The 15,310-nt window shown below is 43.0% G+C and overlaps 1 protein-coding gene across 1 annotated transcript in view; it reads left to right on the top strand.

Moving 5' to 3' along the window:
* LOC119174009 (midasin) overlaps positions 1–15,310 on the top strand; it is a 213,071-nt gene that overhangs the window by 173,533 nt on the left and 24,228 nt on the right. Inside the window, exons 65-70 of the mRNA XM_075894860.1 lie at positions 37–223; positions 1,783–2,209; positions 4,478–4,613; positions 6,026–6,217; positions 9,048–9,218; positions 10,964–11,185. Of these exons, the coding sequence (XP_075750975.1) occupies positions 37–223; positions 1,783–2,209; positions 4,478–4,613; positions 6,026–6,217; positions 9,048–9,218; positions 10,964–11,185 (1,335 nt within the window). The remainder of the gene's footprint in view (positions 1–36; positions 224–1,782; positions 2,210–4,477; positions 4,614–6,025; positions 6,218–9,047; positions 9,219–10,963; positions 11,186–15,310) is intronic.

Here is a 15,310-nt window from a genome sequence, read left to right as displayed (position 1 = left end):
ATTTCTTTATGAAGACATTTGAACTTTGGTTGGCAGGAGAAGCTGGCCTCAGCGATATTCCAGAGCAGCTACCAGATGGAACAAATATTGGTACTGTTGAAAGCCTGGCCAGAGCCTGCTGAATCAGCTGAAAGCCCAATTAAAGAAGCCGTGGCAAGGCTTGAACCGCAACTAGCCTTGCTTCAAAGATGTGGACAGCAGCTGTCACACCCTGCCTTCAGAGGTGAGACAAAATGTGCCAACTGTATTCGAAATGGATTTCAGAGATGGTACCCAGATTCACCAAGACTGCTGCAGGACAACCACACACTCGTTATGGCTGCTGCATGGGTTCATTAATTGCTGTTTCTGAAGCATGAAGTGATGGGGAAAAATTGCAGCTGAAGTTTTATGTGGTGTTAATCAGCTGCCCTTGACTGTGCAACTTGCAGCCCGGGGCTTAAAGTCAGGCAGGGTCCATGAGGTTCCAGCCTCCCCACTTTCTGAAAGCAGACCGTAGCTGTAAGCACCAATTCGACAAGTGCTGACGATTTTTTTTTGTTTTTGTATTGCCTTGTGTGGGAAAACCGTAATGCTCTGGTTGCCAGAATAATGTTTTAATTAATAGCAATTTTTTTTGGTTGATGTAGTGCGAGTAAAACAGGTATCATTGTACCTTTGGATGCATTTCCTTGAGACCCTGATCATGACAAGTCACCACCCTGTTCTACTGATCTTCTGAGTGCAGTGTACCGTTTTATGAGGCACATGCGCATAAAGCTATCTGCTCGTAAAATAGTGAAGGTTCGCTTTGGTATCTTTTTGTTACCTGTAAATTGTCATTTATTTAGTTCTGTATTAAGAGGCTGCATAATGCCAAAGATTCATGTACTTTGCCTGCTTTGTATGTAGGCGTGAATATAGAATACAGCCTTGTGCCTGAGATTCTCAATGCTGTAAGGAACTGTTCTGCGTTGAAGCTGGAGTTATTGCTTTGAAATTACACATTTTTAGTTCTCTACATCCAAAGATATTTTGAGAAATATTTTCCAAAGGTTAGTTCTTGGTTCTACAGGCAAATTAAATACACAAATGCCCTAAATGCACTCGGAATAACATATCCCCTTGTATAGCATTCATGAGCATTTCAACTCCAGAGGAAGTTGGCATAACAGTGCTGCGCGTGTAAAACGCCCGTGGCATGTATCAGCTGAGACGAAAGTGACTTGTACACACTATATATACTAGTATATATAATTTATGCGTGCTTTAGCGTGCCCTCTCTGTATTGGTCACCTACCTATGAGCCCTCCCCCTTCGAATGAAGGGAGACTTTAAGCCCTGTCACAGCTTGCATGCAAGAAGCATTGGCTGCCTTGAACTTCCATTAAATGAAATACTGAAGGGCATGCAAAGTTTGTTTGAGCTATATTAAAAGCTGATAAAAAGTTAAACAAGAAATGTTGCTGTAGCCAACATTTTGTCAAAAGGGGCTTTGCTCTAGGGACATTCTTTGCTTGTGCCAATCTTGAGCTGTGCTCATTAGGTCGTCTGTTGCCTCTTGTGTATTTCTGCACTACGATTTACTATACCAGCAGCCTAACGTGCCCAAACGGTCACAATACTGAATATTATTTCCAACAGTATGTCAGCTCAATTAGAGGGCACTAGATATCTTGATATTGTGCAGGGGAGGGCATTCAATGCCATATGCTTCCTACACCATGAAAAATTTTTGTAGGCCATTTAGGCAGTTTTTTTTTTCTTATCATGAAGGAAAGCATATTGTGTATTGTTGCGCAGGTGTGCTTGGCCACCCTAGCATAGAGCTGCTTGGAGACGTGGTGAGTCACCTAGCAGCACTTAGCCAAGACGCTCAAGAGATTGGCCGCACTCTCCAACTACCACTAGCCAGAAACTTGCTTGAACTTGCCGAGTCTTTAGGAGCGCTCTCCAGAAAGTGGCAACAAATGGAGCTCCCAGAACCTAAACCACACAAGAGCTCAGCCACAGATAAGCTTGTTAGGAGGTTGCTCCTAGCAGTGCAGTCTTTGCACACAATGCTTGGTGAACCAGGGAAGTCCAAGCCGGAGCAGTCACTGCAGCACCTGAGAGAAATGCTGCAACAGGCATTTGTCAAGCTTGACTTGGAGAAGGTGGAGCTCTGTGCACATTGCCTGGTGCAACAGCTTGCAAAGCATGGCACTAGCATTGAAGCCAGCCAAGCAAGGCAAGTGGAAAGTTGACATTCCTTGAAGGTCTTTTCCAGTTTCATAGATGGCCAAACCATTTATAAGAATATTCAAGTGCCACAAAAATTTCATTGGTATGATAAGAAAAAAAAAAGCAAGTGGCAAACTGGGATATGCTCATACAGTCGAGCCCAATTATAACGAAGCGGAGCCTGACGTGGCATCCGGTCGCTATATCCTGAAGTTTGTAGTAAATGAAACTCAGCTTTTAAAAAAGTTGTGAATGAAAACACAAAATTTTTTGCCCAAAAAAGTTCGTGATGCCAATGTTTCAAAGAGCAGAAGCGATAAGGGTGGTCTCGAGTTTATTTTAAACGGCAGCATGCTCTTCGCCGAGGCCCGTGGCATAAGGTGCATGATGCACTGGCTTTAAAGTTTCGTCGTTCTCGCAACCGATTCCTTCAAATCGCTCTTGACACGTACTTCATTCACAATGCATTCACATTCCTAATCTGTGCACGGTTCCGTGGTGTCGGCATCATCATTGGCCGTAATAAAACCATCATAACAGATGTCCCACCCGCTCTCCCATGTCTGAGTCGACAATGCGCTGCCACAAATCGCCGCCGCAGAGGTCCTGTTCGGAAGCTTCAGGCTCGGCATCGAGCCCAACGTCGACAAAGTCGACCTCGCGAAAAGTTTCGCGCGCATGTAGCCGTTACCGCCGCCCGCGAAATATTCACTATCTCCACAGCTGAACACCGGGACGCTCGAAGTGGCAAGTTGGCTGCCAGGTGGTCAACAGCTACGAGCAAGCGCTCCGCAACGCGGCACCTAACGTGCTGATTACACCCAAGCCAAGTGGCCACACTTTCCACGTTTTGTTGAGTGGCAGGAAAAAGCGTGCAAGGCCTCCTGTCCGCCAACCTGACCACACACGCAGACCGAGAGCGAGCAAGACGTACACGCCAGATCGCGTGGTACAGCTCTGGGCCCGTTTCTAGTCGGAAAACAAAACTTCTGAATTCGAGCCAGCGTGGCTGCCGTTGCAGAGCGGTGGAGACGGGCAAAAGAGTTGTTATCAAGAGTGGAAGCAGATTTGCGAGAGAAGGGCAAAGAGTTGCAATAGAGTGAAGAGAGGGGAGGATACGGAGGGAAGGCGACCTTGAAAACCAAAACACGCGGGAAAGAGGCAGGTTCGGTAGCTTGTTTGAAAGGTTAGAAAAACGCGCAACTCGCGCGTAGAAAAGCTTAAAAGAGTGCCTGCGCATGCAGAGGACAAAGCACGGCTGCGTGGATCGGTGCGCACGGCAGTGTTCAATGCGATGGCGGCTGTGGTAACAGAATCGTTTTCTTGCGCCATGGGCGTGGCCTCACCGACTTTGATATTTCGCGTTTTGTTCCACGCAAATTAACCGCTGTTTTTACGCTTCCGCACGCTGGCGGAGGGCATGCTGGGCAGAGTGCGAAGTGAGTAAGAACAGATCCTAAACACGAAAGGAATCACGAATTATCAGAGGCGATGGGGTAGCAAACGTGCGTGCACTAGAACGATACCATAAGACAAGACGATCAGATACAGTCGGTGGCCGACGATGTCGGCAAGTGGTCTGGTCACTCCAGGCCGGCGACAGTAACAACAGTGCCAGCGATCAGAAACAGGGGAGATGGCCTACCGGTCTTCGAAAGATCGGTGGCAGTGTAAAAGCACGGGCCTCGTTTGGCAATGCAGGGTGCTCAGAGTAGCGGGGGGGCAAAGAACGGAGGGGTGCGCAACAAAAAGCGGTCGGGGAGAGCGGCAGCTACTACGGCGTGAAGGCAGGGTCGGCATTTAACAATAAGAATCTATGGGCACCTCGCCGATGCCTGATCGGTGGTCGAAAGTGGTTTCCCGGGAAGTCGGCAGAGCACCGACTCCGCTGTAATTGATCGGTGGCGCTTGAAGACGTTCGTTGTAAGTGCGATTTTGTGCCATTGAAACAATGTATATTTTCACGGTCACGCCAATATTGTTCGTTTTAAGTGAACGTTTGTTTTAAGTAGGGCCGTTGTATGTGGGTGGGCTCGACTGAATTACTTTGTGTGTGTTGGGTGTGCTGGTGGAGGAGGAGAATTATCACTACAGTGAAACCTTCATCTTTTCGATGACCTAATTAATACACCTATTTGTTCGTTTTGAATCCTTTAAAAGTATGGAAATTTTCAATTTCTGTTGAATAATTTGAATAATGTAATATTTGTTCGTATATTTGTAGCACTAGACTGTTTGCACAGGCCTGCTTGTAATGTTTCCTATGTAAACTTAGTTCCAGGGTGGTTCCTCTACTGCGGCAATATTTGGGAGTGGCCCAATACCTGGTGACTCTGCAGCTTGCATACCATCGAACTGAACTCAAGTTGCTGTATGTGCTCACATCCGTCTTTACTAGTCTAGCCCAGAAGGTAAGTGGGTCCTAATTCTCTGCACTTACTTTTTTTTACTTGCTGCTCGGCATGTGCACAATGATGGAAACTGCAACAAGCAATTTGTCAAGCATACAAATGGTATAACCTGCTGCATGCTCTTTAAATTGCATTGTTTATGCAATGAGTGCATGGTAATGCTAGATTAAAAATTGGCAGGAACAGACATGTTGTGCCTTGACGACAAGTCCTTGATAAGGCTGCATTTTCCTCTTAATTACGTGCCGCTTTATAAAAGGTTTGTGTAATGCAGTTATTTCTGGTATGGCCATAAATTAATTCATATGTTGTGCCTCGACAACAACTAGTCCTTGATAAGGCTGCATTTTTCTCTTAATTATGTGCTGCCTTATTCAAGGTTTAATGCAAGTATTTCTGGTATGGCCATAAATAATTCTTCTGATTTAGGATAAAGCATTATATTTTATGGGCTGAACATTGCATACTGCAAGTGACAACACTGCACTGTCACTGTTTTGCACTTCTGGCTGGAGTGAAGATTTTTTTACGTTGCTAAATTAAACAATATATGGATAATAAAACTAGTTTATGAAACAAAGATGAGCTCTGAAAGCATACTTTTCCGTCAAACCTTAATATAGCAAGCAAGATGGATGTAATGTTTTATAAAATACTATAATGACATTGTATATGTCTTTGCTAAATTGTTGCTACAAGCTCCATACAGATTATGTACGAACTGATATTGATTAGACCCAGAAGCCTAATCGACAGAGTGGCTGATGACAAGCCATTGTGGAGAGCCTATTGGCACAATGTCAACGCTTGTTGTCCTCAAGTGTGATATGAGAATATACTGAAAGCTGCAGTAGTAGAGTATGAATCAATGTGCTGACCCCCCTATGTCCAAACAGTATGGCATTGGCAGAACTAGCAGGGCTTGGCTGGGCTGCAGTTGATGTGCCAAAGTCCCAATTGTACGTAAAACACGGATCACATAGTTGTATGTGTGCAGTAGTGTAGAGTGCATGTACGTAATTCACTGTTGTTGCTACACCTTACAGGAAAATACCAGTGGGCTGTCAAAGTTCCCAAAAGGACATTTGCTGTCCATTATAGGCACCGCGCTTCTGTTTATTAGACACAATGAGGGTATCTTTGCGGCCAGTGCAGGATTGTTGTAAAGCTTCAACTGTATCATTTCTTTCATTATAAACTAAAGTTAACTAATCAACACAGGCATAATAATGCCAGTGAAAACTAATGCAACTGTATATGCTTTTACAAATTAGAAAATGGCGATCTGTGGTTTGTAAGGCTGTCAGCACAGACTATTCTTTGCGAGTCAGTGGCCTATTGGTAACAAAACAGGTCTTCGTTGCCCTTGAAGCTCATTTTTTCTGTGTTTGCTTTAAACGTGGTGTCACCAGGGCCTGTGCATTCCCGAGGAGTGGCGTGAAGAGATTGCACGAGAAGGGGCACCAGAGTTCGAGGAAATCGAGGATGGTGGGCTGGGAGAGGGTCAAGGCGCCAAGGACGTCAGCGACCGAATCGAGTCTGAAGACCAGCTTGAAGGCTTACGCAATGAGCAGCAAAAAGAGGACACTGAGAAGTGTCCAAAGGTGGAGTCTCTTCGTAATTCCTCCTGATGCGCACTGCATCGTTTTCCTGATACATCTTATAATGTGCATTTTTCCTAACGTGGACAGTTTACCTTCTCAAAAAGAAAGTACACTAAATAGTTTGAGTGTGCTTGTATGAAAATGTAAGAGATAAGTGTAATCAGAAAAGTGGATGCTACATCTCTGCATTCACTCAGTTTGTGCTGTCTTTCATGATTAGGCTTTCAAGGCTGTCTGTGAGTCCAGTCGGCATATAACGCTTGTCTTGAGCCGAGAGCACCTATATCAGGGGTCTCGAACTTGACTCGGACAGCGAGCCACAGTCGCGCAATTTAGTCCTGCAAAGGCCAGGACAGGGACACAACGGTTAGACAAAAGTGGGTTGAGGAGGGGTGTTTCTATAAGCTGTCAGCTAATGTTACTTTTTCTAGGAGAGCATTTCCCATATGTCATATTCAGCTCAGTTCTGAAGGATATTTGACGCACAGGATTCCAATACAATGTGGATACCGATTGTTGTAGTGTCGAATGAACTGGACGCCGATTTTGAAATAGTTTTTCTTTCACAGTTATGTTTCAACACATGACCACTTGAGGTGCTTCCTGAAAACAGTGCTTTAGGCCAGTCGTGCCTATTTAGCTCACGAACATACTTGCAAAAAAAAAGTGTCACATGAAGACAGTCATGTGCAGACAGTGGGACACAAACAATATAGGTTCGCAGGCCGCAAGCCACGTATTTGAGGCCCCTGCTTTATTTATTGCCCTTTTACATCACTCTTCATTTTCTCTCTCAGTCTCCCTTTTGGTGTAATTCAGTTTGTTCCACCACTTTTTATTTTTTCTACTTGAACAGTAACAATCTGTGTTCTGTATAGTGATCGAGCTAAGTTTTCATCATGGTTGACCCTGGGTAATTATTCGCAACTCTAGAAAACAATTCGTGTGCTGGCAACACTAGTAGGAAAAACAAAGATGGCTATGCGTAACAGGGTCAACGCGACCCTTTCGCTTGGCACTGGGCTGAAGTTTCTTAATTGTGGCGTCGGATGGTGTTCCTTCGTTGAAGGCGAAAGGGTGCTGGCCGTGGACTGCCTGATTCCCATCGGCATAAAGAATTTCACTGGCGAAACAGCTGAAATAGTTGCACTGTGCGTGCAAAATCGGACCTCTTCAGCAAACCATATCAGATTTACTTCAAGTTTGAAGAACCTGTCAGCGAGTCTGAGGCTAGGCAATTTCTCATGTGCACCGGGCCCCTCCGAAAGGTGTTAGCACTTTTGCCCTGTGTTGGTACACTGCTACAGGCAAAGCCTTATCAGTTTTCGTAACTATGTAACTGCTTGTGCAGCTGATTGCGTATATTCCATTGAGTTTCGTTGTCCCGTCAAAAGCTGAATATGCATGCCATTCACTTGATTACAGAACAGACCTACGCTTGAGCCAGTGTATCTTGAGATAAGGCAAATCGTAGTTTCGATTGCAATAGGGAGTGACCCTTTATTTTCGTTTGCCGATCTATGTTATCACGTTTTAATAAGTAAGGTCGTGAGCTTCCGAACACTCGCTTGTTCTTGGCTGTAGTTGATATTCAAAGCAGATATATACACGCACACTATGCATGCTACAAATGCATGGACATGATATATATATGCACAAACATACATACACAGACGCACGCACATCCTTCTTAAGCACATTTGGGTGCTTGTACATGCGAAATCAAAAATGTTCGGTGGGAAGGATTACAGCAGCTTAATTTGAGAATGGGTACTATTTGCAGCAATGGTGTACTAATCGAGGAGAATTAAGTTGTCACGAGCGAATTGATTGGAACAAACTACCGTACTGTGTGTCATCTTCTTTCCACTGCGTAAGTTTCTAATTTGTGCCATTCCCCGTCACACGTTGTTTGCATTTTTCGGGATGTGATAAAACGATACGCTAACCTTCATCTTTCCAACACGTTGTCAAGTGTTGCGGCACACTGCAGTGGTCTTTGGACATTCCATTCTTGTTTTTCGGGCTGGCGCGTGCATCTTAGTGCAAAAAAGGAACTATGCGGCCGCTTCTCAATGTGCGCAAGGTGGTAACATATCTCCTTTCAAGGTTGACTCTGTTAGCACCACTGTTTCCAGACGCAGCCACCATGTGGTGAACACTCACATGGAGTTGCGAATAGGTAACCTGACCCTGGCATAAGCTAATCATCTGTGCTATAAACATGATGCGATATGACTTTTGTGCATTTGCTTTTTTTTTTCTTTGAGGAATGAAACTAGAAGGTAGAGGGGCAGACTTTAACAAATTATTGTAAAATCTCAAGCAAGTGCCTCTTCTACAGCAAAGGAAAATCCGACAAGGATTTGAAAGGGATCTCCTGCTTGGTTGCAGATTAAAATTCATGATGGCCGAAGAAGAGTTGCGGACAATAAAGAATGCACGTCTAAGCTTCTAATTAAATGTATAACTGAATATGCATGCAGTCATTGTTTTCATTCGTACTTGTTGGACAAATAAGGACAGTCAATGAAACATTGAAGATGGTGGAAAGGGGGATATTTCGAATCTCCCAAAAAATGGAGGGGGCGCTTGCTTGGGTAGGTGTGCCTGCTCAGGATGTTAGGGTATGTATAAATACTCTTGAAAGGGCAGATCGTTACATTTTCAGCAAGTATCCGTCTTACTGAAATGGTTTACGGATATCTATTCATTTGGTTTGAAGGCTGTGTCAATTTCTTCTTATTTGCAATCTTTTTGCCACTGATATTGCGATTACTGCAGAATTTGCTTGCATAACAAAACTTTATGCGGTCTGTTCTGAACACAGGAAGAGGAAAATGGAGTAGAGATGTCCGAGGACTTCGATGCTGCTGCCCAGGACCCTGAGGAACAAGAAAATGACAACGAAAAAAGTGATGATGATGATGATAAGGATGATGAAGAGGAGCTTGAGGACCAGATGGGGGATGTTCAAGCTGACCAGAACCTTGACCAAGAGGTCTTTTCACTTTATTCTCAAGTGTGGTGCTGTCAATGGCCGTCATACACAGTCAAACACTTATAAGAGACACTAGTGTGCCCAACTTAAAATTGGGGTTCATATGGTAATGCGTACGTGGTATCCTGCTTGTAAGAGACACCTCATATAAAAGACAACTATTCTTGCCTGGTGCATGTCTCCAATAAAGAAGTTCAACTCAAGTAAGTGAGCGGTTTCTGGGAGAATAGATGGAAAAGACAATGTCAACACCTTCATGGCAGTCTGAAGAATTAATAGACAGGTAATAAATATGGCTATAAACACAATATTTTATTTGTGCATATTTCTATGTCAGTATAAAGACAGAGAAAACCTGACCTACCACTTCTTAGTGTCAGGAGTCTATGCAACATCAATAAATCATTAAAGGAACTATGGTCATATGAATGTAAAAAAATATTTTTTTTTCTGATCAGAGCTTCAATCGTAGGCAAAATTTGAAGCTTTTGATAACTCTGGAATTGTGGTGTAACTGATGCAGCTTTAAAAGAATTATTGTTCGTGGATGAGTTGGTCATGGCTATGAAGATGTTTCCGATGCGTTCCTGGTATAGCTAAGCAATAACATGTTTATCTCAGTTGCAACATTCTTAAATTTATTGCAATTTGAATGATTTATTGTCTTGTAAATGCTATGGGGCCACACTTTTGCCATAAACTGGGATTTCAAGTAGTAAATGATTAAAATATTGTCAACATTATTTTTTCAAATGGGTCTTGTAGTAAAGAACTTTCAGTCAGGATTTGGATCGATAATATGACACAAGAAAAGTTTAGTTTTTTTTTTGTCGTGTTGCGCTAAGGGCAAATTTTGTTTCTGAGACCCTTAGTATTTTGTAGCTGATAAAATACTTTGACAAGTGTACATCACATGGTAGGTTTTTAAGTAGAGTGATAGTAAAGCATCCCAAAGGGCGTAATGGTCACTGCTGTAGGCCGCAAGTCTACAAATTATGGGCTTTCAGTCATCAGGCAGTTCTAGGGTACTGTCACAATCTTACTACAGGGTTTTCTGGCCTGGCTTATAATAACAATTCTTTAATAGTAACCCAGAAATCTACAGATAAGTATTACTACATTTATGCATCTTGATTATCAAACTTATTATAAGTGCTGTATGCTTATGACTGCAATTTTTTTACGCCCTTACACAAGGTAATTAAGCAGGACGATTTCAGCACACTGTTGTTTTGACAAGGCATTTAGTATTCATTTTTAGTGGGTTACATTTTTTCGGTCATAGAAAAAAAATGAGCAAATGGCTTCCAGCATTGAAAGTGTGCTATATTCTGGGGCATGCTGCAGTTATGACTAGGAATGTCATCCCAGATGTATTTAGCTCAGCTGCCAAGCACTCAAGTTATGAAATAAATCTAATCTTAGTTTTTTTTCAATGCTGTAAGAGTTCGTTTTCTCGTATTTGAAAAGCAGAGTGATGCAGTACAGTGTGGCAGCATCAAAATTGCAGCGGGGGTCAGGTTTTCAGTCAGTCTGAGGCACTTGGCAAAGAAGACCTGAGCAAAGGTGACCTAGGGTTAGCAGGTCAGAAGAACACTTTCTATAAGTAATTGCATGTGTTGCTGCTGTTATGTAAGATATGGGTTGTATGCCATACAAGGTCATTTTAATACCATTTTCACGTGTTGTGTCCCTGTTAACGTGACACGTGCTCTGCTTTTCTTCTTTTTGTTGATCCCCAACAGCTGTGGGACAAAGAGGAGGAAGATGAGCCTGAGGAGGCAGGTGATGAGAACGAAGAGAAAGGTGCCACAGGCGAGGCCTGCAAACAGACGCCTGAACTTGGTGCCAAGGATGAGTCTGCTGCTCCACAGAATGAGCAGCCACCATCCGCTGGTTCTGAGGACAATGGTCAATGCGATAACGCTAAGGAACCACCACCAGACCCAGATTCCGCGCATCTCGAGGTGTGCATCATGTTGATTGCTTCACTGTGTACAAATGCATTTTCTTCTCTTGTATGGTCTTTGAAAATTCAAGCATAACTTGCCTTGTTGTTTATAACCATCTTGCAAGTTTAGTGCTATGTCTTGTATATTTTAGTGCAGTAGGCTAGTGTTAAAGGAAACTGGAAGAGACCAGGAAAATGCGTTCCGTGTAATGGATTCTCCGTTTACTGAGAGATAAACAGGGGGCAAATCTAAGTACGAAAGCAATCATGTTAGAGGCGGTTCCATTTAAGCAGAAGCTCCATTTAAAAGATTTCCACCTACTGAGACTCTGCTGTAGAACAAAGCCTCAGTGATATGATCACAGCTCATGCACATTTTGGGGTGATACAGACCTGCAATGTAATCGAGTATGGTTAATTTTCACCTCAAGGCAATTGATACGAAAGTGTGTTACCATGTAGGTATGAACAGGGGCTGCCCGTTCTGTCGCAGAACACGCGACCAGCAAGCACGGGCGCAGGAACCCAAGTGTTGGCTTGTTGCACCTCCAGTTCGTGAGAATTTACCGTCAGTGACACGTCATAGCCTCCAAGAGTGTGCACTCGAATCTTGGCGGCTGTAATGCACCTTTGTGTGACTTTGTGTTTAGATTACAGATAATGTTGATGTCGCACTCCCGTTTTTATTATTATTATTATTATTATTATTAGTATTATTATTATTATTTACGCATCGATGTAAGCTGTGTCCTCGGGCATCAGGTGAATGGTCAATGAGAACCAAAAAAGAAAGCAAACGCCCTTGGCAAAGAAGCTAGACCTCACGACGTTAACATGCACAATTGTTGGGGACACCCACGCCTTTTTAACTTGCCCATAGTGCTGGCATGGCCGTAAATCTCCTGAAAAGCATCCCCAACACATCCGCGATAAGAAAATATGAAGTAGAGGTGTGCGAATATTCAAAATTCTGAATATATTTTAATTGTGTTTGCTAATTCATTTTATTCACACTGAAATTTTTACTATTCAAGCTATTGAAATTTCCCAAATGCAATCAGCATCCAATAAAATGTGACCCCTGCAGATTTGTGCTATGCCTCACCTCATTACAGTCTCATATTGCCACAAAGCTCTCTTTTAAGCTTTGTTACGGGCCAATTTTTTAGACTGTCAACGACCAATCAAAAGTGACCCTTCAAAGTTTAAATATGCTTCACCTTATTACAGTATTGTATTGCGGAAAAGGTGCTTTTTAAGCTTTGTTATTGTTTTAAATGTATTGACTAAAAAAACAAGCGCTGGTTCCAGCATGGAGATGATAGATGTGGCAGAGGTAGAGGGGGGGGATAACACGATTGTGGACCTAAAATTTGAGCAGGAATACCAAGCATTTTTAGCATCCGAAATTTCAAATTTTCTTGTGTGATTATGTCTGTGAGGCAGTATTGGAACTTCTAACTCAAAGGGAGCACTTTTTCGTCCACCACATCACTCGGTCTTCTAAAGAGTCGAAAAACCAAAGGCTGGGAAAATGGCATCTTTGCCTTTCAAGTTTAAAGTGTTGTTGGCAGCACTTCGGTTGCACCTAATCATGTGCTTTTTTATATTATTATTAAAATGATGAAATAGGAGAGGTTGGTGGCATTATAGTGGCACTGGCTACTTTTTTTCTCTCAGGAGACAAGATATGCCTTAATATTAACAATGAGGGCACAAAATGTGAGACTGTACAACATACAATGTGAAAGTACACAATAGCTAAACATCACAGGTCAGTTCACATACAGCTAATAGGTTCATATGTTCCACACATAAGGTCAGTTCACATCACATGATAGTTCAGATATACCTTTTAGATTTATGTGTACCCAGTTTCCACTCACAAGGTCAGTTCACACTGAGTCAAATTATTGCACATATGAAACACTCTATCTAAATATTATACATTTTCTTTATCATGAAGGTGACATCACATACGGTAGGTAATATTTTCATAAATATTTGATTCTTCAAGGAACTTCTTGAAGGCAACAAGCACACTTTTCTGAAGACCTGCACTTGGCCATGGACCTAGTATTTTTGTCACTGTGAAAGGCGTCCTATCTAAAAGTTGCAAACTTGTTCATAGTACCTTTCTTTGTGTCTCCTATTTCGGGCACTGAAGAAGCAGGTGACATACATCTTTGTCAGGGTGGCCGTATGAACACTCTGTTCTTGGTGCACGTTTTATACTGTGCAGAAAATGATTGATTGATATGTGGTGTTTAACGTCCCAAAACCACCATGTGATGTGTAGAAAATGTCGCGTCAATGCTGTACCAAGCTGTAGGCGGTGGACCAATGTTTCAAATCTCCTATTTTCTCTTAACTCTAATGAAATGCTTAGTTTTATGCAAGGGTCTATTAGATATAAGTCTGAACCATTAGATTTTTCGTCGAACCATTTGTCTTCGGTGACGCTACTGGTTATCTGTCTGAGAAGTACATGGATTTCAGTGCATGAAATTGGAAGGGCAATTGTCTCTTTGTTATTGGGCCCTATTTGCTGCAGAGTCCGCTCCAATGTTTCTTATAATGCTGCAGTGACCTGGTATCCATTTAAATACAATCACGTGGTTCATTTCTCTTGCTTTTGTGCATTCTATTAAGGTCTCATATAAGAGGGAAACATTCAAAAACAGGTTTCTATCACTTTGCAGCGACGCTAGAGCGGCCTGAGAGTCGCTAAAAAAGAGGCACAAAAAGTGCCTCTTTTTCCGATGTTATAAAGTGTAGCGCAAATAGAATTGCAAACAGTTCCGCAACAGTAGAGGACGTCACTGGACATAATTTAAATGTCTGCTCTATTGCCAAGTGTGGGATGACAAAAGCTGAAGAAGGGGAATTTGCATGACAAGAACCGTCTGTATATTTGTGAATATACTGTGGATATAGGGAATAAATCTGAAATAGTGCCAGCTGCTTTGATTTGTCATGAACGTCCCTTTTAGATAATATTCCCTCAACCGACAACTGTACTTTTGGTCTTGGCAGCATTGAAGAAGGGAAATTAATATTAAGTCTGTTTATCTCAAACCTCGGTATTATTTCTTTGAGTTCATGAACAATATTGTGTAGCTTACATTTATTACTTTTATTATTACATTTATTACTGTCAAGTTCAATGGATGCATCTCATGCTGAGTTGAAATACCGAAGACATGGCGACAAGTTTCGTCTGTTTGCATACAGAGAATGGCAGATGATGAGCCTCGGTGATTACGAGAGAGCTCGACGTTGCCTGTAGGACTCCCATGCACACCTTTAACCTCCATGCCAGTAATCTCTGAAGATGTTCTTCTGTAGTTTGTGACAACTCCTGGAGAATCGGTGCCATAAAATTGGCAGATTCCACGTACAGTGAGAATCGATGATATGCGAAGCACGAATGAGAAAGGCCGATACGTCACTTTAAAATCAGCACAACGTTACGAGGTGGAAGTAAATGATGCCGTACATGACTTCCGTGTCATGATTATTATGTTTGGATGTGTCTTTACCTTGGTCATCTATTCACGTCACGTGATACCAAATTTTGTATATGTGGAGCTAGCGAAATGGCCGCGAGCACACTATCAGCTTGGTATGTTGTCATGTTCTTACAAGACACGCGTGTCAGGATTATCATGTTTGCACCAGTCATATATTTCGTCATCCATTGACATCACGTAACACCAAATTTCGTATATGTGACGCTAGCAAAACGACCGCCAGCGCATCATAAAAGGCCCAATATACTCCATTGTAGCGTTGACGCGTACGCACACTGGGCACAGCGATGCTGCGTTAGCAAAGCGCAAACACTCTGTAGTCTGACTCCAGGCGCGACCAGCGTCCGTCGGCGCGGCCCGATGGCAAGCGGCATGAAGTGCGACATGCTGCATTTTGCACCGATGCATTACCTAGACAACACTGCGTATCCCTTTTTTTGTGGCAAAGGGACGCCGGACGCACTGCAACGCGCATGTGTCAAAGCAACACAGCACGGCGTGTGCCTGCAGGTATATGGCAGGACTGGCGCCTGGCATGGCAACGCCGGCGTGACGCAACAAAATAAACTTTGGCGAGCACGCGCACCACGTCATGTCGAAATGTATTG

Source organism: Rhipicephalus microplus, chromosome 5 (assembly GCF_043290135.1).
Source record: "Rhipicephalus microplus isolate Deutch F79 chromosome 5, USDA_Rmic, whole genome shotgun sequence".
NCBI classification, from domain to species: domain Eukaryota; kingdom Metazoa; phylum Arthropoda; class Arachnida; order Ixodida; family Ixodidae; genus Rhipicephalus; species Rhipicephalus microplus.
This window is presented reverse-complemented; position numbering and strand designations above follow the sequence as displayed.